Raw genomic sequence first — 24,056 nt, forward strand, 5'->3', positions numbered from 1 at the left:
CAATGACACATTTATCTGTCAGTGAATTTTCAAAAAGAGACATTTTCATTAAGTTATTTTTTCGTTGTTTAGCGCTTAATGTTGTTGTTTTCTCTGAGCGCAGCTTTCAAGTAGTTATGTGAGATTATTGGCATTGTTGTGTACAGCTTCTTTAGTTGTCCAGAATTCTGTAGGTAACACACAGTATGGTCAGTAATAGCTTTGATTCATTTCAATCCTGTTAGGTTTAAGTAAAATAAGCTGATAATAATTCGATACAAAGGATATCTCGAATAACCTTTAAAATAACCCAACTAGTGTTTCAAACGTCGTGCGGCAGGTATAACTCTCGTCAACTCACACGTGATAGATAGAAAAAAATGAATGTCAATACGCTACGTTTAATGCACGTTAGCAACGTAGGCGCAAGCAAGTCCTTGTGTCTAAGCACAAGTCCGGGAGTGTTTACATTATTTGTGTCAATTATTTCTCAAAGTTTCCTCCTATTTCGTTTTTTCTGGGAAACGAAATAAGGGACATAAAACATTGGACCGAGCAACTTTGTTAGGTTATCGGCTTATCTTAACAATTCTGCAGCAAATCCAATAATTTCCATGGTGAATATTTCATTGTTTTTTTTTTGTCATATTAACTACGTGTGTTATTCTATCGACATATTTACGGGTAACGAATAATTCTTAATATAATGTTTTAATTTACAGTTACTAAAGCCGTGACAAAGAAAACACTTGTGAGCGGTTTCAAGAGAATTCATCATCGAAAACCATTCGTGAATGCCAAAGGTGCTACGCTTCGGGAATAATAGAAACACAGGTACAATCTATGCGATGACAAATAAACAGTTTTGAGTATTTTCGTATTTGATTGTTTCCCCGTCTAACAACCATGTTTGAAAGGTGTATATTATTAAGCTTAGATCAGAAAGATATGTTCCAGTGGACCATTACGTAGTAGGTGACATCAACTTTATTGTACATTGATTCCTAGACGAATGGCTTGGTGCGTTGTAAACGGATAAAAATAAACTGTTCTGCATCAAATAATTTTGTAATAAATCGTATAATCATGGACATATAATTACATAAAGCATTCCCACGTTTGAGCTTACCCCTAGTTTAAAGTTCCATTTGAATTATATGTTTGTGAGCACGTAGCCCTCAAGGTGAGCTATTGTGATCGTTATATGTCCCTGGTCCGTCGTCAACTGTTGCTTTAAACATCGTCTCCTCCTAAACAGCTTGGACAATTTTGATGGAACTTCACAGGGATATTGCCCGGCTGGTTCGCTTTCAAAATTGTTTAAAGAAATAAACTAAATATAGAACTCTGACAACTGGTATAAAATACCCTAAAATAAACTTTACAATATCCGTTATGCTAAGAGCTTAGATATTTGTTATGTAATATTATCTAGTTGTCCTCTACCAAGATTGTTCAAATAAAGCCCCTGTGGCCAAGATTGACTGGGGCCACTAATTTTTAAAAAGTTTCTAAAGTACTTATATAGGAAAAACTTCCTGTCTAAACCGCTAGGTAAAGACCCTTGATATTCAGTATGTATGATAATATAATTGCTCTCTCCGAAGTTTGTTGCAATAATGCCCTAAGGGTAAAAACTGGCCCCGTCTCGGCGTCACAAGTTTCCTTAAGACTAATAAAGGGAAATCTTTGAAATTCCTTTCTTCTGAAATCATGACGCCCACACCTTTGATATTTTGAATGAAGCATCAAATATAAGTCTTCTATCAAAATTTCTTTTTCAAGTTCCCCTGGGGTCAAAGTTGGCCCAAACCATAGAATTTTAAAGAAAACACTTTGTCCCAGACCTTTATAATTTGGAATATAGCATCATATGATGGCCCACCAACACGTGCGTTCAATCAAGGTCCCTAGGATCAATGACGGCCAAACCTCGGGGGTAAAAAAATCCTTAAACTTATTAACAAAAATCTTCTTGCCTGAAATCACTAGGACCCAGACCCTTGATTTGTTGTATGTAACATCAAAAAGTGTTACTCTACAAGTTCGTTCAAAATTGTCCCTGTGATCAAAACTTTCCCCGTCACAAGATTCCTATAGACGTATAAAATAAAAATGAAATTATTTTCTTAAACCACAAGGCTCAAACATTTTATATTTGTTATGTTGTGTCATATGTTGGTCCTTTATCGAGTTGGTCAAATTTCCTTCTTGGGTTAAGGCTGGCCACACCATTGTTGACCAACTTTCTTTTTTTTGAAGCTAAAGCAATAGAATATAGACCACGCGCGCAGTTGTGACAAAAATATCAATGGTGTGTTTGGAGGATCTTGACTGTTGCATTTTAATCGACTTCCTTATGTTTGAATCTACAGAAAAACAATTAAGACCATGTCTACTGCTTTGAAAATATATATCAATGTTGTGCTTTGATGACCTTGACTGTGACCTTTTGACCTACTTTCTTATTTGTATAATTACAGTAATCTTATTCAGACAATGTGTACGGTTTTTTAAACAAAATTCCAAGTTGCGCTTGCATGACTTTGCCTGTGACATTTTGAACTACTTTCTTAATTTTGAAGATTGTGTTTAGATGACCTTGATTGTGACCTTGATCTTCTTGTTAATTTTGAAGTTTCTGCAATAAAGTTTGGACCATGTGTATACAGTTATTGCACACAAATATCAATATTGACATTGACAGGTGATTTTGTGACCTACTTTCTCCTTGTAATCGCAATAAAAATTTGGATCATGGGAATAGTTTTGAAAACAAATACCAAGCACAGATGTATGTTAAGTGGCATTGACTAATAGTCTTCTGCTAAAATTAATTAAATTATGCCTATTAGTTCCAAATTGGCCCCGCCTAAGGGGTTAGCTGTGTTATATAGAAATATAAAGGATATCACATAATATTGACTCATCTGAAAAATGGCTTAGAAATATGATATTTGGTGTGTAACATTGTCCAGGGTTCATTGACACAGATTGTTTAAATTATTCCCCGAGGATTGAAAATGTGCCCGTCCAGGGGCCGTGTGTTTAACATAGAGATGTATAGGAAAAAAACTCTGAAATATTTTTGTCTGAACCAAAAGGTTTAGAGCTAATATATTTGATGCATAGGCGTGTCTAGTGGTTCTCTAAAAGGATTATTGAACTGCTTTTTCAAACCAACAACAATGCAATTTAGCCGGTGTGTACATTTTTTAAACATATATCAATCTGAGATACATAGTGTGTCTAAATGTACTTAACAAATATTTTCAAATTTTGCCTCTTGGTCCAAAATAGGCCCTGCCCCAAGGGTAAACTATCTTACATAAGGATATAAAAGAAAACACTTAGAAGTTACTCGGCTGTTACCGAAAGGCTTTAAGTTAAGATATATGGTGTGTAACAGTGTCTACTTGTCCTCTTCCAAGTTTAAGTTATGCCCCTAGGGTCAAAGTTGGCCCCGCACCTGGGGTCACATGTCCCTTTACAGAGATATAAGGTAAATCATCCTGTCTGCATAAAGCTGATATATTTGTTGTATGACATTTTCTACTGATTTTCTACCACCTTTGTTCAAATTATGTCCCTTTTGGTCAAAATTGGCTCTCCTCCAGGGTAGAGCTTTTTACTTAGCGGTATGTTGTGTATCATTGTCTTGTAATTCTCTATCAATAATTTTCACATTATGCTCAAGGAATCAAATTTGCCCTTTAGGGCTTCTACTTTTCAAAATGAAATAAAGGCAAAAGCTTTGTAAATCTTTGACTCTGGAATTCAAAAGGCTAGAACGTACATATTTGATGTGTAGAATTGTCTAGTGGTTTCTGCCAATATTGTTCAAATTATGTCCATCAAGGGTCAAGATTGGGTTGACCATTGATCTAATGTTCTTTATCAATGTTTATTTGTCCGAAACCATTTCAACCACGATGCCACTAACTGAATTTCAGTACAATTTTAAAATGTATCTATGGTTACCATCTACGACCTTTTTTGTCAATTGGAAAGACCAACATATCACTTCGACATTTAATAACGTCGATCATAGTTTAATCCCTTTGATGCAAGTTCATTCATTGTCATAAAACACAAAGATTTTAAACTTTCACTTAGGTGAGTGATAAAGGGCAATCACGGCCCTCTTATTTCAAACATTTGTACATCCCGATTTAAGTCCTTTTTCAATGTTATCATGATAAATGCTTGATTTCAGATAAGATTGCTTTTGTTGTTTTCTTTTTAAATTAAGAGAGTGCTTTACAGTGTATGTTCTGTTCGTGAAAGTATATTTAACCTCCAATGTATAACCAATTGTAAGAAGCAAAGAATGCAAGGAAGCAAATTAAAAACTTAAATATCGCTTTCATAACTTATGTGTTTCCGTATATGATGATACAATAGGCTCAAAGTTTGTGGGAAAGTCTCAATTGGCTTCAAGTATTAAAAACAATTATTTGATGACGAGCTTGGAGTACTCTTTTCAGATTGAAGCAAAACAACAACATCTTAATATATTTTTAATGTTGGGGCAATTGTATTGTTTAAACTTTGATAAATTTCAGGAACCAACATTAAAAAAAACATTAACACGCATGGTGTTCGATTTCATGCGTTAATAAAATTATTTCATGGATGAGCTTACTACATATGTTAAACTCAAAGGTCATTTGCTTGGCAAGCAAACGTCATGATATTGCTCTAACAATACGATCCATACTCAGGCGCACCACTAGTATGAGTTGGTGAAACATAAGCTTTGACAACGGGAACAATTTAATAATTAATTATAGAGATTAGTGTAAAGTTTTTATAACATCATAAGCTGGTTTATGCAATTAATTAATATCGAATTTTCTCGGCCTCATTAACAAAGACAAATTGCCCAGCCAAGATAATTAAGGAAAGGCCACTTCACTCTTGTTATAAGAAATAAGTTTTATTTGATAATTGTGCCAAGTTCTAGCGTTTTGTTATTTCAATCTACGTGTATAATGTACGTGTATAATTTTAAAGCAATACAGAGAATAAATTTGTAGCAATTTTAATAAGTTAAATATTCCTAAGTTTATACATAAAACGATGGTCTAAAACTATTAACTAACTCTTTGGGCCGACTCCTACAAAAGGGTAGTGCCGTCTGTTCGCCAATTTACAAATTATTTCCATTTAATGAACAATTAACCCGGTTAAGGTAAACAAAAGATCATTGCTAAGCATAGAAGACGGGAACTTCACTCAAATACATCAGGAAAACTTCAAATGAATGGCGTACATTTAAGTTCAGGTAATGTCAGTTGATGCTGGTAGGTAAGTTTTAAGATTGGAAACTGACAGCAAACACACAATTGAAATGATATGGCCATATTATTACACTTCAAACGATAGATAATGTCAGGCAAAGTATACGACGTGTACAAACACTGTTTACCGATTCATTGATGTTTAGGTACATTACAATGATTATTTAGAAAAGATATGAGGAATTATACGCCCGTGAAGGTAATCCTTTTAATGCATAATGTAAACATATTGTTCTCATACAATGTTGAAATATAGACCATTCTGAGTGTAAAAATCATTACCCTTACGCAGCTTACATATATATTGTATATTTTCATTTGTATTGGTGTTTTAGATATTAAACTGATTTTTATATAAAAATAGTTTATGTCCATGTGAATATATAATTGAAATGTGCAGCACAGCTCGACATCGGGCCGATGTCGGCAAAATATTGAATAGCCGATATTTAGCCAGCATGATGCCGAAATCCTATTTCGTCCCAATTTTCATAAAGCTGGATTGTCGTGCTCAATAACAACAGAAGTTGATAGTTAAAAAGGATTTAGTCTTGGTTTTTTCTGCAGAGAGAAAAATAATAATGCAGAGAAAACCTACCCTTAATCTACAGGCATATAAACTCACAAATTCCTACATAAGAACATACGCTATTTGATCTTACAAATTGTAATTATCATTGCTTTAAATATTCAAACAATTTGTTATCACAGAATGTGGATAATACCCCTAAACAGTATAATCAAAATGTACAAATTATAATACACAGACATTCAATAATTCACACAGACTGTCACTGTAAACAAACAAAATAAGATTTGAAATAAGAGTTATTTTATTGAAGAATACTTAAGGTAAAGCTCCTGCATTAAAAATTAAGATTGTTTTTTCATCTCGGTGTTCCAAGGATGCACTCAGACATCTTCGCCTGCCTCATTTCCCTCCTTATTTTCCTTCCACCATATCTGTCCGATGCTGTCCTCATCCAGGCGGCATATGTCTCACGTACATCTCTCTTGAGAAACGACGGAATTTCACGACAACCTCTGAAATAAGTGCATGTACTTTTAACACAGAGGTAGAGATAAGTTTGTTTTTTTCAGGATTAGGTATTTTCAAATTACATTTAGAAGGAATTGGGTATTCTATTATTTAAATTGAAGTTTTGTTAAATGTGAACTATTGTTTCTGTTTTTTGTATAAAATTTGCCAACATCATAATGAGCTGGCAGAAAATATAACACAGTTTGATACACATATAGACTATGTGTCCTCTCTTGTCATTCCGAAAAGGCAATGTTACGTAGTTCCCGTTACACATACGCGTAAAATGAGGCTTAGAAACGAAGCCATTGCTTGCTACCTGCGAATAACGATCTCACTCCAAAACAGAGCCATAATAGAGATGTTTCCATATGTGACAATGAATACGTTCTGGATCGTGCAAATTGTAGAAAAGTGTTCCTGCCTAACGTCTTTTGAAACAGCGTTTCGGAGGTTGAGATGGTTTATTATGTTATTCGGGATATCCCCTGTATTGCATTATTTACAGCAATTTATTCGGCAAAACGGTGCATGATTAGTATGAATGACAGTTATTGCTGACGATATTGTTATCTACGGAACAAGTTACACGTGGCGAAGCTGTATGCAAAAACGACTGCAATATCACACAGCTAATCGAATGCGGCTTTGAGAAAGAATCAACAATCAGCTGAACAACGGAAATTTACAATTTACCAAACTTAAATACCGTTTGTGGGCCATTTACTGACCAATAAGTGTGTCATTGCTGACACTTCAAAAATAAAATGTATAGGCAGACATGCCGTCACCTATAAACAAAAACCTAAAAGTTTCCTTGTGCATTGATCCTGATGGTCACATCACCGAAACAACTTCAGAAAATGCTATTGAAATTGAAGATAAATATATTTTTTTAAAAATTGAAGTTGTACTATTGCGTTGAAACGTTCTTTACTTGCATTGAACGTTGATAAACGTAATATTTTGTTATCTTTTTCCGCTCATAGTCATGAGTAATAATAATTAAACAGTAAGACTTTGTTTATAGGCATACTCCTGTTACTCCATATACTTATGTGATCACAACTCATTATCATTCTTACATGAAACGTATCTCATTAACGATGATAACGATAGCATAGATAACATCTTATTGATTATGAAACAAAATGCACAACAATAATTGAGCAATCATTAACAACCATCGATTATGAGACGAGTGCCATAACTGACCAAGAATCTCACAGTGCCTTCGAACCGGGTTTTTACACTGATAATTATGATGACATTAAGAAATGAGGTGTTCTGTGCAAATTTGATTGAAGAGTGTTTCAAAATCAATGAACAAGAAGAAACGCGGGCAGGGGTTAAGCAATTAGCTAACCAAGATATGGACGAGGTTGCAGAAGATAGTTTTGATTATCTTGATGATATGCCATTAGCGGAATGGATCTATACAAATTTGACTGAGAGTAATATAGTTTTAATAAAACATTTTCTTTCATGCTTTACAATGAAATATGGGGTTTTAACAGTGAAATAACAACAGTCAAAATATCAATTTGATATTTTCACTGCAAAATATGGAGTGAAAATATCAATTTTCAGAACTACTTTTAAAATCCTTTGTTGTTAATAAAGAAATATTTTATAAATTTAAATAAATATATAATTGGAAATTAACAACTTACCGTTTATTACCGGTTATCCCGTTTATCAAACATTTTACTGATCTTTGAAGCTGAATGTTCGAACATTTGCTTTCATTCGAAACAAATTACAGACAAAAACAACTGTTCGAATATAAATAAAATTTTATAGTATCGATCAAATGTATTTTGAACTGTTAACCGTTGTAGTACGTAAAATGAGCTTCCTGGAGAATTCACACAACAATTTACAGATAGATCCAATATTTTTTTACCCCACCCACATCTCAAAATGTGTCAACAAACTAGCGTGGCATTTACTCTTCTGGAAAACAAACATTTTAAAGCGAAATAGACTGGTCTCTGACAGTAAGATGACTGTATATTAACTTACTATAAAAACACGCGTATATGCAGTCTTAAACTAAGAAGAATGGTTAAAATCCAATGAGTATCCACATTTGTTTTGCTAACACATTTGACCTTCCAAATTTTCATTCTATAAATAGCGGCGTAGTAATTTGGTTAAAATAAAAAGTGTTTTCATTATTTTTTGGAACATTTGTGCACTAATAATACTTCATTTTTTACTGTTCATAAAGCTTTGCAATAAAAAATGAGCGAATATTAAGCTATAAGAATGAATAGCAGAGAACTATTTCTCAGCAAACCGAAAGTAAAAAAGTTGACAGCTATAATTATGCATGAGGGGCGCCCCACGGGTAGCGGCGTAAAGCCCACCCTTTTCAAAGAAGGGGGTAATTCAGAAATAAATAAAAAAAACAAATAAAACTCCGATCATAAAAAAACTACATTTTCACTCGTGGCTTCGCCACTCGTGAAAATATGTTTTTCTATGACACTCGTGAAATAAAATACGATCTTACACTGAAATAAACAAATATCCTCTATATATTACATGGTTTTAATTGAGAAACATAATAGTTCTGACCCGAGCGAGCTGACACGTTTATCAACGGAATCTAGCTGTGAAATATTATTGATCCTTGTGTCACATAAAATATTTGTGAAGAAGTTCGTGTGGATCAAAGTAAGACAACATGAGACAAGGGATGGAAACAACGAGAAAAAACATTATAAAGATGGGCCATTATTTGGACTGTTATCGAGCCATATGAGCAAAAGAGATGAGACAGACAAAGATTGAGATGTGAACATTGCGACGGAATTGTAAAAAAGAGGGGTTTCTGATTGACTAGAGGCTAATGCATTACAAAGGCTGTGAAACGCAGTAGAAAAGAAAGACAACTAAAGAAAACACTGTTCGAATACCATACAAAACGCCTCGATAAGTTACTTGCAAGAACTATGCTATAGAGTAAGCGAATTCCAGCCGATGGAAATTGTTTACTGAAATATAATCATTTATATCTGTTTAATTGTGTACATCATTATTATCATTAAAAAGGTTTCGCGCTTGATTTGTGTATTTGGGACCAACTCCTCGACTTACTTTAGTTTCGATCCAGCGTCATGCACCAGTCAATTGTAACCACGGCCACACCAGGTCCGGGGTTATACGGGGAAAAGCCGGTGAAATGGGTCGTGTTTATGCTTTTTAGGTGGCCCGGCAATCGGGTGAATGCGGTGGTTTTGTCTGCTTTAAATTTAGCGGGTAGTTGGCCTTACCTAAAGTCCCCGGGGTGCAGGGACTTCGGTGGGGATTTTACCAACTGTTCGTCCCCGCATGGCATGGAATTTAGCCGGTGTTGGCTGTACTGAAAGTCAAAGTCCCCGCTATTCCCAAGATCTGGGGGTGGGGGCGGGGGGGGGGGGGGTGGGCGTGGTTACAATTGACTGACCAGTGCATAATTTAGTTCCCTTTATGCCATGTTGATCTGATTCATACCATAGTAAAATATTTTCTTCAATTGTAACAACACTTCAATATTAAACACTGCATTGCAAAATAGAAACACGAAAGTTTCACATAATTTATCTTGAGCCAATATCATTGTTTAATCACACAAGTGTGTATAATTACACAAGTGTTTCATTAAACACTTAAATTCCGATCAGCTTCTGTCAAGATAGCATTGCCATTTTGGAACTATCTAGCTGATGCGCGTCATCTTGAAGCTCAATATACATCGAGTCGAAAATTATAGATGTGTTTACTACGTGACGTGCCATATCAAAAATGGTAAAAACATATTCAATGTACAATTATTTGAACTAAATAAACTTAGTGCTTAAAATGTCATTGTTGGCTAGGAGAAAAAGTTGGATGTGGACATGAAGACACACCAAAACAAAACTTGTCAAAGACTCTGAAGTTGCTGTTTATTTGGACTAGTCAAGTATTAAACTTTTCAACAAGATAAAGTGACTATAAATGATCCTGGCATTAGGACACAGAGCTAGCCTGTCTGTATTATCTGGACGGTGCTAAGCCCCTGGTGAGCCTTAAATGCCTTGATTTGAAATCTGCCACTTATTATTCTCTATCATTGACTACACATTTTTCAGGTAAGTGTAAATTACTTTTTTTTCTTGTATGTTAATTGTATGTTAAAATTAACAATGGTAAAAGATAATGCATAACTTAATTGTGCATGCTGGGGATATCAATATTGTATACATGTATATAGCTTTACGGATATTTACAGTGTTTAAATATCCCAAAAGGGTCTTACTCAATGGAAAAAAAATCAAAATACTAGAATGTAGACAGGATTTTGACATGTTTTGGCAATTAATTCAATTCAAGGGCGCAGCCAGGCTGTACTAAATGTGAGGGGCTATGGGATGGGGAATCCCTGTAACCGTAGGAGGTTGAGGGGGGGGGGGGCTGCTCCCCACAGAAAAATGGAACTAACATGTTTAGCATTGATTTGTATTTGTCGGGATTTATAGGTTCGAGGCCGACGACTGTAGTTACCAAGTGATTTTTAAGGCTGTGTTAGCTATCTAGCACAGAGAAACAATGCTTTCTATAGCTGATCTTCCCTTTAAGGTTTTATTCTGATGTCAAAACATAGCTTAACTCGTCTGTCTCTGTGACAGCTCTTGTTTACTAGAGAAGTAAAACAGGTTAGTTGTTTTTGCTGTCTTTACTTAAAGTATATTTTGATAAAAAGATACTAAGACTCGTCATCATATAATACACTGTATTATACAGCTCGTCAAGGAAATATGTTAGTAAGATCGACAAAGGCTAAGTTATTTACACATTTCCTGAAGTTGTTGAATATGCTTTTTACAGCTACATCAATGAAAACTTGACATCTGAACTGTTTTGAAAACAAACATATATTTATATATGTCGTTCTCGGATGACTCTGACTGGGACCTTTTTGACCTAATTATTTTTAGAGCTATAGCATTTTAGACAGTTTTGAAAACAATATTTAATGTTGTCTATTGATGACATAGATTGTGGCCTTTTGACACATATTTAAATTTGAAGCTTCAGCCATGAAATTAAGACCATTTATTCGAAATCAAAAATCAAAATTGTGCTTGGATAACGTTGTCCTTTCGACATACTTTCCTATTTTTAAGCTACTTCAATGAAAGTTTTTTAAGTACAGTTTTCAAAACAAAAAGTAATGGTGTGCTTTGATGACATATAATATGATTTTTTGACATACATTCTATTTTTGAAGCAACAGCAAAGATATTTTGACCATGTGTATAACTTTAAAAACAAATATCAATATTGTACTTGGATAACCTTGATAATTACCGTTTGACCATCTTTTCTATTCTAAGGTACTGCAACGAAAGTTTAGTAAGTTTTGCAAAACAATTATCAATGTTGTCCTCAGATCTCCTTTACTGTGACCTTTTGACCCTCTTTCATATGTTTACAGATTGGACAAAATGTACTGCTTTAAGAATAATTATAAATGTTGTGTTTGGCTAACCATGATTGTGACATTTTCACTTACTTTTTTATTTTTGTGGCCTCTGCAATAAAATGTTGCTATGTTTGGAAAACAATTCATCATTGTTGTTCTCGGGTTACTTTAAAGGGACTGTACACCAGATTGGCACCAAAATTGTTTTTCCTGTAACGCAACTCAGGACAATTATTTAATAGAATGTATTAAGCTTTGAAAAAAATAGCAGTCCAGTGTTGTATCCACTGTGCTACAAAGGCTTACTCCAAACGGGTGGTATATATAAGCTATATACCTTGGTAGACATACCCAGTAATATTTTTAATGGAAAAATACGAAATCACTGCTTAGCTAAAATAAATTGTAAACTATGTGATACTTCAGTTAGTAAGATTCAATGCATTGTACACATTAATACCAAGTTTATGTCAGTTTTCGACATTTTTTTTCTTGCAAATTGATCATCTTGTACACAGCTTCAACTAAGGCCTACGTTTTCAATTTTGAGTACACCATTGAACTTCGGACCATGTGTACTGTTTTTTTTTAAAAAAAACATCTGTTAATGTTATGCTTCAGATATCTTGATTGTGTCCTTTTGGCGTATTTGTATTGCAACTGGAATAAAATTTTGACCATGATGTAGTTCTGCAAACAAACATTAACGACCTATTCATCAACTTTTCAAAGCTACAGCATTGAAATGAATAATTATGTTTGGATAATAAATATCCAGCTTTAATATTTGGTTTCAAGCATTGTCTAATTGTCCTCACCTAAGAGTGTTCAAATTATGCTCCTATATTCAAGATTATGTTCCGATGATTTTCTGTGTTTAAAAAAGGACTTAGTTCTATAATTGCAGCAGACCGAACAATGTCACCGTCCATCAGCACTTTCAGTGCTTTGATTCAAGGAAGGAATCGTTATCCTTATGACTATATCACTTACAATCTGGACGGCCTCTTACTAAACGATTGGTTTCTCTTATGCAAACCATAAATCTTTAACTTGTTCTGATTACATTTGCTTGAAACAATACTTAAACAAATATTTCGAGTCTAGCTATGAATGATGGTGAGTCACTGCTTTGTCTATTCTTATAGTATTGTTTTTCTCGATTTATTGACTGGTTCATGGCTCGTGAATTATACTGGAGATTTCAGAACATCTTAACGTAATGCATTATTCAAATATTTTGTTGAAATGTTACGGTTGATAAAACCAGTATCAAACTAATATTTTCAGTGAACGATACAAAATTTCAAAATGTACGTGTTCTTTTTAGTAGTAGTAGTAGTGGAGGTGGTGGTGGTGGTGGTGGTGGTGGTGGTGGTGGTGGTGGTAGTCGTAGTCGTAGTCGTAGTAGTCGTATTCGTAGTAGTAGTAGTAGTAGTAGTAGTAGTAGTAGTCGTACTAGAAGTAGTAGTAGTAGTAGTAGTAGTAGTAGTAGTAGTAGTCGTAGTCGTAGTCGTAGTCGTAGTCGTAGTAGTAGTAGTAGTAGTAGTAGTAGTAGTAGTAGTAGTAGTAGTAGTAGTAGTAGTAGTAGTAGTAGTAGTAGTAGTAGTAGTAGTAGTAGTAGTAGTAGTCGTTGTCGTAGTAGTAGTAGTAGTAGTAGTAGTAGTAGTAGTAGTAGTAGTAGTAGTAGTAGTAGTAGTAGTAGTAGTAGTAGTAGTAGTAGTAGTAGTAGTAGTAGTAGTAGTAGTAGTAGTAGTCGTAGTCGTAGTCGTAGTCGTAGTCGTAGTAGTCGTAGTCGTAGTCGTAGTAGTAGTAGTAGTAGTAGTAGTAGTAGCAGAAGCAGTAGGTTGTACAACGTGTATTTGAAGTTGTGAATTACAACTTGACATAAGCTCATTATCTTTTTTAATCTCAAGATCTTATGTCATTTTGTCGTACAGTAATAAGTGATAAGCCCCATATTGACTGAAATGTGTAGAGAGAGAGAGAGAGAGAGAGAGAGAGAGAGAGAGAGAGAGAGAGAGAGAGAGAGAGAGAGAGAGAGAGAGAGAGAGAGAGAGAGAGAGAGAGAGAGAGAGAGAGGGGGGGGGGGGGAGGGCGGAGATACCTTATAGAAGCTCAAAGGGTGTTATGAGTTACTTTGAATGTGTTGTACTGTAACTAATTGTGTTGTCTTTATCTCATGGCATCCGTGTTATACCGTTAACCTATTACGACGATCCTTAACTTATTGTCCTGTTGAGACTTAAAGTGTTTATTAAGCACTACATGACCCTATCCAGGACTAGACACCGATGCTAACGACTCCCATAAAAATCAACTGCTTAATGTCCACTCAGTGGATACGGAACTACATTCAACAGGATTCATAAGATAAAATGAATTGAGAAAGAGTATGGTGTTACCCTTCGGGAATCATAGAAACACAAGCAGAACCTATGCAATGGGACATAAATGGAAACGGTTTTGCGGATATAAGTATTTGAGTTTTTGCCCGTTTAACGACCGCGATTTACAAGTGTATCAGGAAGAGTAATTTGTACAACAAAACCATAACGAAGAAGCTGAGATCATCTTTATTGTACATTGTTTCCCAAGTAAACGTCCATGAAAATCAACTCTTCTATGTCAAATAATATTGTAATAAAACAATATAATTATTGACTTGTTTGCAAATATGTTTTGTTTGTATTCACACGTTGTTACTAACCGCTAGTATAACTTTTCAGTTAAATTATGTTGATGTGAATTATGTTTATTAATATATGTACTTCCTGATTTAAAGTACTTATTAAATGTTCTAATGTCATATACTTGATTTAAGATAATATTTAAATTGCTTCTAGAAGAAGGAGAAGGCTTTGCAGTCAATATCCTGTTCATAAGAGAATCTTTTACATCCAATATGTAAACGGTTGTAAGAAACAATTTCAAGTATGGAAATTAAATACTTAAGAATCACTTACATAGGTTATATATTTTGTAATGTAATGATATCAATGGCTTAAAGTTTGAGGAAGATGCTCAGTTTGCTAAATTTGTATTACAAACAAATGAAAACAATTATTTTATGACGTGTATTGTGTACTCTTTTCAGATTAAAAAAAAAAATATATATATATATATATATATATATATATATATATATATATATATATATATATATATATATATATATATATATATATATACATGTTTACTTTAGATGCATTTGTATTGTAAATATAAATAATGTTTTAAAACAATCTTGATGTTATTTAGGATCCAACGTTATTATAAAGCAAAACACAGTTGTTTGATTGTTTCAAATTTCGGATGTTTGGTTTCGTGCATTTATACCATTATTTCTAGAATGCATGAGCTTACCACATATGTTAAATTCAAAGAGATCTTGCATGGCAAGACAACGTCAAGATACTACTCTCACAATATGGTCACGACTCAGATTTATAACTTAACAGTCTATTTCATAGAATCATTAGCTAGTATATAGAATAGTAATTATTCAATTTCCTCAGCCTCCTCATAAACGGAAAAAAATGCCACTTCACTTCTCTTATCAAAAAATAGTTTCATTTAATTATGGTTTACAAATATCAGCGCTATTAATTTCAATATACATGTATGTTATAGTTTTAAAACAATACAGTGTTTAAATTAAATTGTGTAGCGGTTTTAAAATGTTAGTCTTAAGATTGAAAACATGGAATATTTCAAAACATTATTTTCTAAGGACACTCAATTAAAGACATAGACAAACAATTATCTTTCTGACATTACCAAAGCCTCATTAGAATTATGGTTAATATTTTAATATGTTAAATATTCCTTAGAATATTAAATTTATTCAGAAACGGTCGTCTACAACTATTTACTAACCATTTAAGACGATCCCTATAAACGGAATTGGTAACATGGGTGTCATCTGACAAAGACAACACAATTAGTTTACAAAAAACACACTCAAAGTTATATTCAGTTCATATAAGTTGTCTATATGTGTTTGTCGTGGTGTGCTTTGTGGGGGTTTAGGCTTAAACCCTCGCCTTCGGTTTAGCCCATTTCGTCTTCAAATTGTGTCGAATGTCTCTGTTTCGTGTACTTGTGCATTGGTAGCAACTTTGCCTAACCTTGACAGGTCAAATTACATACACTTTTGGGCTCTCCGGTGAACATAAGACAAAATGACGTATGATCTAGGAATTCAAAGAAAAACTGCGCTCACTTTAAATAGATTACTAGTTTAAATTACCAAATGCAAATAAAACTAGTGTAACCTTTCTAACAAACCCTCTTGTTGCGCAATAACCAAGAATAAAAATTGCAAATAATATATCATAGAATCGATCGAACGGTACTCTCGTTTATAAGATGGCCCAAATACTTATGTACATGTACGGACGCTGCATGGAAGAGTATAACTGTTAGACACCAAGACCACGAGGTCATGACATTGGCGACATAAACAAGTACTAGAGCTATCACTGAAGTAATGACTATCTCTGCACGCCGCCTTGACGCTGGATGTTATTTATTAATTTATACAGATACTAAAGTTAAAAAAAAATATTATATGATTAATCATTAGCGTTAAGCTTTTTAAGGAGCATTAACACTTAAACGACTAAGCCGCAAATGACAAACAACTATCAGAGTTGTCTATTCAAGTTTGTAATTGGTCTTTTAATACACAATCTTCAATACTGCCTAAATTGAAATAATGTTCTACTAGGCCAAGTAACACAAAGTAAAACTGACCCTGCATCACGGAATATTCATGATAGGGTACCACTACACACCATGGCGGTCAATGCATCAAGTATAAGAGCAATATCTCTAAATATATTGGATAATTTAGACCAACACAAGCAGTTTGAACTCTAAAACGAGTAGGCAGTTGGTCAAGAAATAAAGCCAATATTTATATATTGAATATTATATTAGAATTCAATAGAGTGCAGGGAATTGTAAGACAAACAGATTGTTGCTCATGATAGTTATTTCCAATAACTAATACAGTGTCTGGTATCAATGTTTAATAAGTTTCAGAGCAATCCGTCTTAAAATGTGAAGGGAGTTTGCTCCAGAAAAGGAGACATGTTATTTAGCATAGCTGGTGCGTTCGGAGTTTGGTTGATTCTATATAAATATCAATCGGAACAAACTCTTATTGATAAATGCTACCGTGTTCATAAATACAATATAACATTAACCATGTTATATTAACCATCAACTGCTTGGTAGGTCCTGGTACTTTCAAACAACGACTTTTGTAAAATAGCAAATGAAAGCTAAGAATGCATTGATGATATTAATATAATCAAGAAACCAATTTAGGATTGTTTTAATAAGCTTTCCATAGTTTGCTTTAAACATTTGCTTTAAAATTTAATCAACCAGCAAATATAATTTTAGCTTTTTTGAAAGCTTTACATTGCTTGAGTAATGAAACTTAACAAAAAATATGACTCCCTCCCAACCAGTACAGACAAATGACACACATTTAAAAAGGAATACCGCTCCCATAGCATTTTCACAATGAGATCAAAATACTAAAAGGTAATAGTTTATACTTATCTTTAGACATAGGGTGTCAAATATATAAACATGGAGGTATTCTACATTTCGTACGCCAGTAATATGTTTAAGATCATGTTCGGGGTCATTTGTTCTAAAAAATGACCCTTCCCCAGGTATTCATTCCATGGGGGCATACTTTTTTATTTCATCGGATCGGTTTTACAGACGTCTGTTATATATCCCTCAAATAAGTTATATTTAGGGCATTTTGTTTTTTGCCTGGTATGTAGGTTTTGAAATAGGAAGCTGACGGGCAACAAAAATCAATATGGTATGGCCTTAGTATTACACTCGATACGAGCGATACTGTTTACAAAATAATACGCCGTTTACAAACACTGTTCACCACTGCCTCGTGGCATTGCTATGATTATTTAGAAAAACTATGAGGGATAATAAGCTTGTGAAGGTAGGCAATTGAACATTTGGACTTAACATATTGTTGTCATAGTATGTTAGAATATATATATATAGACCATTCAGAGTATCTGAACAATGTAAATGAACTTCGTTTCACTCAAAAATCATAACCTTCACGCAGGCGTACGCATGTATTATAATGTTTCATTGGTATGATTTGGTGTTTACGGTAATTGTTATTTATATATATATATATATATATATATATATATATATATATATATATATATATATATATATATATATATATATATATATATATATATATATATATATGAAATTCGCCTTGTTATAATGATTTAGGAAGACTTATATGAACAGTACTTTTTAATTGTTATTTTGTTTCATATTTGTGTTCCTGAAAGTGAAATTGATATTTCCTTTTTTATATATTAATAAAAAAACACATACATTTTGAAAATTAGGCGTGTAAATTATTTTAATGATTCATCAACAATCTTATTTGATAGTGGTTTTATCAACTTGATCGTTTCAACAAAATCTCTGAATATCAAATAACCTTACGGTTAGTGATACAATCATTATCATAACAATCTTTTTTTTAAAAAGACTTACTCAATTAAACAATATAACATGTCTTGCAGACCCCCTCCCCCTTAAATTGATTAACTGAACTTCATCTCAAAATGATATCAAACATAAAACAAAAATGCACGTAGAACTGAAGTTGAAGCCAGTTCTATTATATTTAGAGCATATTTTTAGCTTTTGTACAAGGAGCGAACGCCTTAAAAAGCGCCCCTGAGGTGGTTATATGAGATATAAATTATTGACGTATACTTACACGATAACGTACTAAAGGTGTGTAAATATGTAATCATGTTCAGCAATGGATTCTAATGTATTGTAAGCAAACTGTGAAATCTCAGGTCTTTCCACATCTGCCAAATCATCAAGATAATTCCAAATTACTACACCTAGCATTTGTAAAATAAATTCAATTGCGTTGGTAGCTCCTTGACAAATCTGAGCAGATTATCTATACCCAATAGTTTAAACTGTATCACAGAAAAATTGCTTTTGTCACACATACGACACTCAATTGTAATTTGATGGATACATTCAAATTAAGTTTTTTTTATCTTTATGCCCTTGACAGATCTTTCTTATACATTAGGGCCCATTTACCTTTTTCATAGTTATTGTGAAAATTAAGGTGACTGAATCTCTTTAATACACATCTTTTGGAACAAATTCATGTTCGCTACCTCCAGTAAGATAACTTAAATCAATAATTTCTCTTCTTCTATCATCAACAGTGTGTTTTGATTTATTGTAAATTCCATTTTTTGTTCTACTAAACAGGTTTCGATTTTACTTACGTCCTGCTTAACTGTGATGATTTTGATTCATCAACAATTCTTTAGAAGTAGTTTATAATATTGATATTAGACAATATAATGTCTCTGTGCTTAAAACTTATGACCTTTAAACCATTTATACATCTTTTCGCCAGTATTAAGTTATATCCAAATCTACTCCTCTTATAGATAAAACAGTTTCTACGGAGAACACTACTAATATGGCGGTTAATGATAAAAAAGTTTTTTACAAATGATCGCTCAGATACAAGTTAATAAATCTTATTAATCCAATCTAAAAGCATACTATTTAGATCTGCAACTCAAAGTTAGGGAAGATATATCAAATATATAAGTATTTATGAGAAACGTGATGATTTCAATTTCAAAAGCGGCAAGAGCTGAGTCCGAGATGATTTCGAGTTCACCCGCCACAAATAAATTGGAAGTCAAATCTTCGAAACCAATGTTCTGTGTAACAAAGTCGTATTTCAATTGAGAATAAGGATATGTTTGAGTGTTTCAACCCCCGACATTTTTAATGTTATGCTTTTAGATTGTTTAGATTTGAACGAAGAATTGTCCGAGACTTCTGAATCATCCGAAATGACGCCTACTGCCATCCCATTCAGATTCCGATGTCGACGCCCCAAGCTTCCTTAACTTTTCGGCAGCTTTCTTTATTAAATCTGGCAAATGCCTTGTAATATCTATGTTGCCTTTAACATCAACCTCCCCTCTGATATCAGACGAACCAAAATAATATTGTTTATAACCCTTCCATAAGGCCTCGATCTTCCTCTTTTTTCTCGTCCAGTTTCTTCCGTAACACTTCCTTCTCTTTCAGTCTGCAAGCCGCTAATCTCCTCTGCATTTAGCGATGCGAGCTCATTCAACATCGAATAAACTTTTCAATCTGTTTTCGGTCCTTCGCTCTGATCCGTAAAACAGCCATCCTAGTCAGTCCTCAATAGTCGGGCAGCTATCTTTCCCGGATAGTCAAAATGGGGGATAACTATTGCAGACTACCATGAGGTGCGTCTTTCCATATCTTCCCTCAAACCGGTTTGGTAACGATTCCAATCACGTCCTTTTGATTATCAGCTTTCTTCTTTTCCGAATTAAAAAGTAATAAATATGAGAAAAAAAACTGCTCAACAAATCGATCTATTCTCTGTTTCTATTTTTTCAAACGATTGCTGTCAGGCAGGACAAACAAAGTTCGAACAATTTTAGCGCGGAAAGTTTTACTTCAAATCTGCCGCCAGATAAAACAACCAATCAAAATTCATACAAAAATAGTTTCTACCAAAAGTAATCAAATTTAATCTTTGAAGTATTCGAAATGAATAATTAGATATTAATAGCTAAAACAAATTGGAATGAAATAAGCAAACCTTTCACTTTTTATCATTGTTTTTGACATTTAAAAAAAACACGATACGATTCATTCTTGTTTTGTATTCAATCTTTGTCTTAACTTCATATGACTCCAAAATAATTTTCTTTAATTAAAAATGCAGCATAACAGTTTGGATTTATGTAACGAAAACTACACCCTTTATCATTTTTTCTCTCTAAAACACTTAATTAAGAAATATATAAGATACATAACGCTTACCTTGTCAGTAAATGCTATAATAGAAGATGTAGAGTATCTGTAAAAAATAACAATAAGACATATATAATGAAATATATTTGCAACTATAGCAGTTAGCATGCGTTGGTGGTGTTTAACTCATAATACAAATAATATGTCATTCTTGAAACAAACAGCTAGTTTCTTTCATTTAATATATTTAAATTACTAAACTAAATAATTAAAACAAATAAAATAAAAACAGAATAACATTTTGTTAAATTTTGAATGAAATTTTATATTTATCTTCTGAGATGACAGCGCTTGGTTTTATTTTGCAATCCCGGCTTTAAAATGTATGATTCCAAGTGTTTGATACAAAACAAACTTGAATCTTATTGTAATGAGTTGAAGAACATTCAAGCGCGATAAAACAACTAAGTATCGTTGCCGATTTAAAAGAACAAGTGATGAAAGAAGAATTCCTATTTTTGGGAAAAGGAAATATAATTTGTACTTAAGTTTTTATCTGATAAGCCTATTTGAACGATTCCTAAATATCCGTTGGGGTTTCCTAAATACGCGTGGGGATTTCCTTAATTCCCGTGAAGATGTATTTGTTTCATTTTAGTGTCTGTCAGACTTTTGTCAACGCATTAATATAACAAGGACAAACAATGTAATTTTGAGTTTCAACGAAAATCATTATTAATGATCGGGGAAAATAATGCCACAGTAATGATTACCCAATATGAAATCAGTCAATTCTAATTTGTTCCTTTTGTCTAATTTTTACAAGTTTAACATTCATATTCATATATACCAAACAATAGTATCAACATCTATTTCAAAGCTAACAGTCTCCGTTGGAATAAATCCGTGCATTGATACTTAAGAGGATATATACCGATGCTGGTACAATTAACCAACGGTCAGGCCGTATTTCGATGCGTTTTTCACCATTGAAAGTGTACATTACATGTTGTATATAAGTATAAGGTAAACTTCCGGTGCTTGAAACTGTTGGTGTTGAAAATGGAAAAATGGAAGAATAAGGATATATTTGCTAAATGGAAACACTAATCACTTAATGTTTTGAGGCTAAAGCAACACGAAAAATGATGAAACAAGTATTGGTTAGGATTATAAATAACAACTATATCATTATGCTGAAAAAGGAAATTGTAATCATAACATATTTGCAAAGAGGAAATTGAAACTTTGTTTTCAATGGAATTAGTACGAACAGAAATTCAATTCCTAAAACTGCTGATACTTAAGTAAATATAATTAACGCACAGTGTATTAAACCCACTATATAAATAAAGATGAAACTGTACTTTTTGAAGTTTTGCATGAGTTTCGTTCAGACAATGCTGGCAAAACGCTTATATCGGTGATAATGAAAAATAATGTTAATATGGACACACGTCAGAAATGTAAATATAAGATAAAAAGCATTATGAAGAGTTGCGATTAAGTCGATGAATAGCGACTACTCCAGCCGCATAAAATATAACATTCACTGTCGTTTAGATTACTTTTTAACATAAGACAAAATCTTAATTAAGGTAAAGAATAGTGTTATTAAACCATAATACAAAACTGATCATTCAACTACATTATTAACGATAAATAGTCAAAGAGCAGAAAAGGATCCTCGAAACTTAAAAAACAACAACATTAAGGTATTAGCCTCGTAATACACACTTTTTTAAAAGCTTTAACCAACAACATAGTTATAATCACGGTACACTATGGGACTTTTATCCAAATTTTGAAGATTTTTTACCGTGCATTAAAAAAGTTATTTATATTTCATTACACTCACCCCTAAACTCCAAGGGCTACAAAGAGCGACAAGTAAATATTTTGTCTATATTTGATTTTTTTTCGCATTATCAGAGATTATGAAATAAACACAACAGTTTCTGGTAAAATAAACTTCAGTTAACAGAAAACTAAAGTTCAAACGAACACATTATTGATACACATGGAAAAAAATCATTTTGATTGATCTTATGATTCTTCGGAAAGGAGCAGTTTTTCGATGTTTGAAAATATATAGCAGTTTTATAAAATTCATAAAAAATAGTAAGTATAGTATAGTATAACTATAAGGCAAGCTGCTGAAATCATTTTAGATATTATCTATGATGTCTATTGAACAATTTAAAAGACAATTTATGATAGTTTACCGTCCAGTTTTGAAGAAAATATACATAATGTCATGTTACCATACATTTTTTATAGCTAAGAAAATGCTTAAAAATCAACCGTTTTCTTGTAAAAAATTATAAAGCTTAATTGGACTTATTCATAAAATGTACTCTTTCAAATAAATGAATTTTACTTATGATACTAACTCAGAATACAGAGTTTAAAACAAATCAATGTACTTTTAAACTAAAATATGTGAAGAAACAAGAACACTAAGTGGGCTCGCCCCTCCAAAAATATCAGAGTGAAAGTTCTCAACTAATGTTGTTGTTTTTTTAATATTATAACATGTAAACAATCTCTGTGGGTAATTTGATATATATCTGTTTTATTTTTCATTGGTATTCTAACAAATAGTTTTTTTCACAATAATTCTTCACTCTTCAACATTTGAAGTTTGGTCTGTTCCCATGCTTTGTACTTGAAGTGTGTGCACAGATGATAACTACTCAATGCTGAGTCAATGCTGATTTGGTTTTCATGCACCTTCAGGTACTTTACCCAACAAGAATGTTTAGTGTTGTAAAGGAAAAAAGTTGTACTTTAAAGCCTTTCTAACTAATTAGTATAGATAATTATACTGCCATACATATACAAAATAAAATACATTATTTTGAAAAAAACAACAACAAGCTGATACATACATGTATATATATAAAGAAGATTATTAAATTTATCAATAAAATTCATCATCATCATCATCATCATCATCATCATCATCATCATCATCATCATCATCATCATCATCATCATCATCATCACAACCACCACCACCACCACTTGACCACCATCATCATCACCACCACCACCACTTGATTATTGAATACAGTAGGTGTATAAAAACAAAAACCAAGTCAAATATGTTTAATATGAAATACTCACATCATCTCGATCAGATGCGACTGCCTTGTGGATGGACATGGCTGTCAAATCCGCTCTCAAGGATCCAACATAGTATTTAATGCAGGCTGGAATTCTTCATAACCCAGTGTTGTTGACTAAGTAATATTCAGTCATTTTCCTGCCTGGAAGAAATTAGACTTCTGATTATCAACCAGCAGAAACTACCACCGTAAAACACAAATGCAAAAGTATGATACATTCTGCACTAATATCTGTTTTAGCCAAGAGTAAGGGTTGGTAGGCACAAATGTGT

At 33.1% G+C, this 24,056-nt stretch overlaps 1 protein-coding gene across 3 annotated transcripts in view; it reads left to right on the forward strand.

The window, feature by feature from the left end:
* Positions 1-17,661: 17,661 nt before the first annotated feature.
* The window catches only part of LOC128235055 (hemicentin-1-like), a 46,077-nt gene continuing 39,682 nt past the window's right edge, over positions 17,662-24,056 (forward strand). For all 3 annotated transcript variants that reach the window (XM_052949759.1, XM_052949762.1, XM_052949760.1), the window contains exon 1: positions 17,662-17,768. In XM_052949759.1, coding sequence (XP_052805719.1) covers positions 17,745-17,768 — 24 coding nt within the window. In that variant the 5' untranslated portion in view covers positions 17,662-17,744. The remainder of the gene's footprint in view (positions 17,769-24,056) is intronic.

This window comes from Mya arenaria, chromosome 5, assembly GCF_026914265.1.
Source record: "Mya arenaria isolate MELC-2E11 chromosome 5, ASM2691426v1".
Taxonomy (NCBI): domain Eukaryota; kingdom Metazoa; phylum Mollusca; class Bivalvia; order Myida; family Myidae; genus Mya; species Mya arenaria.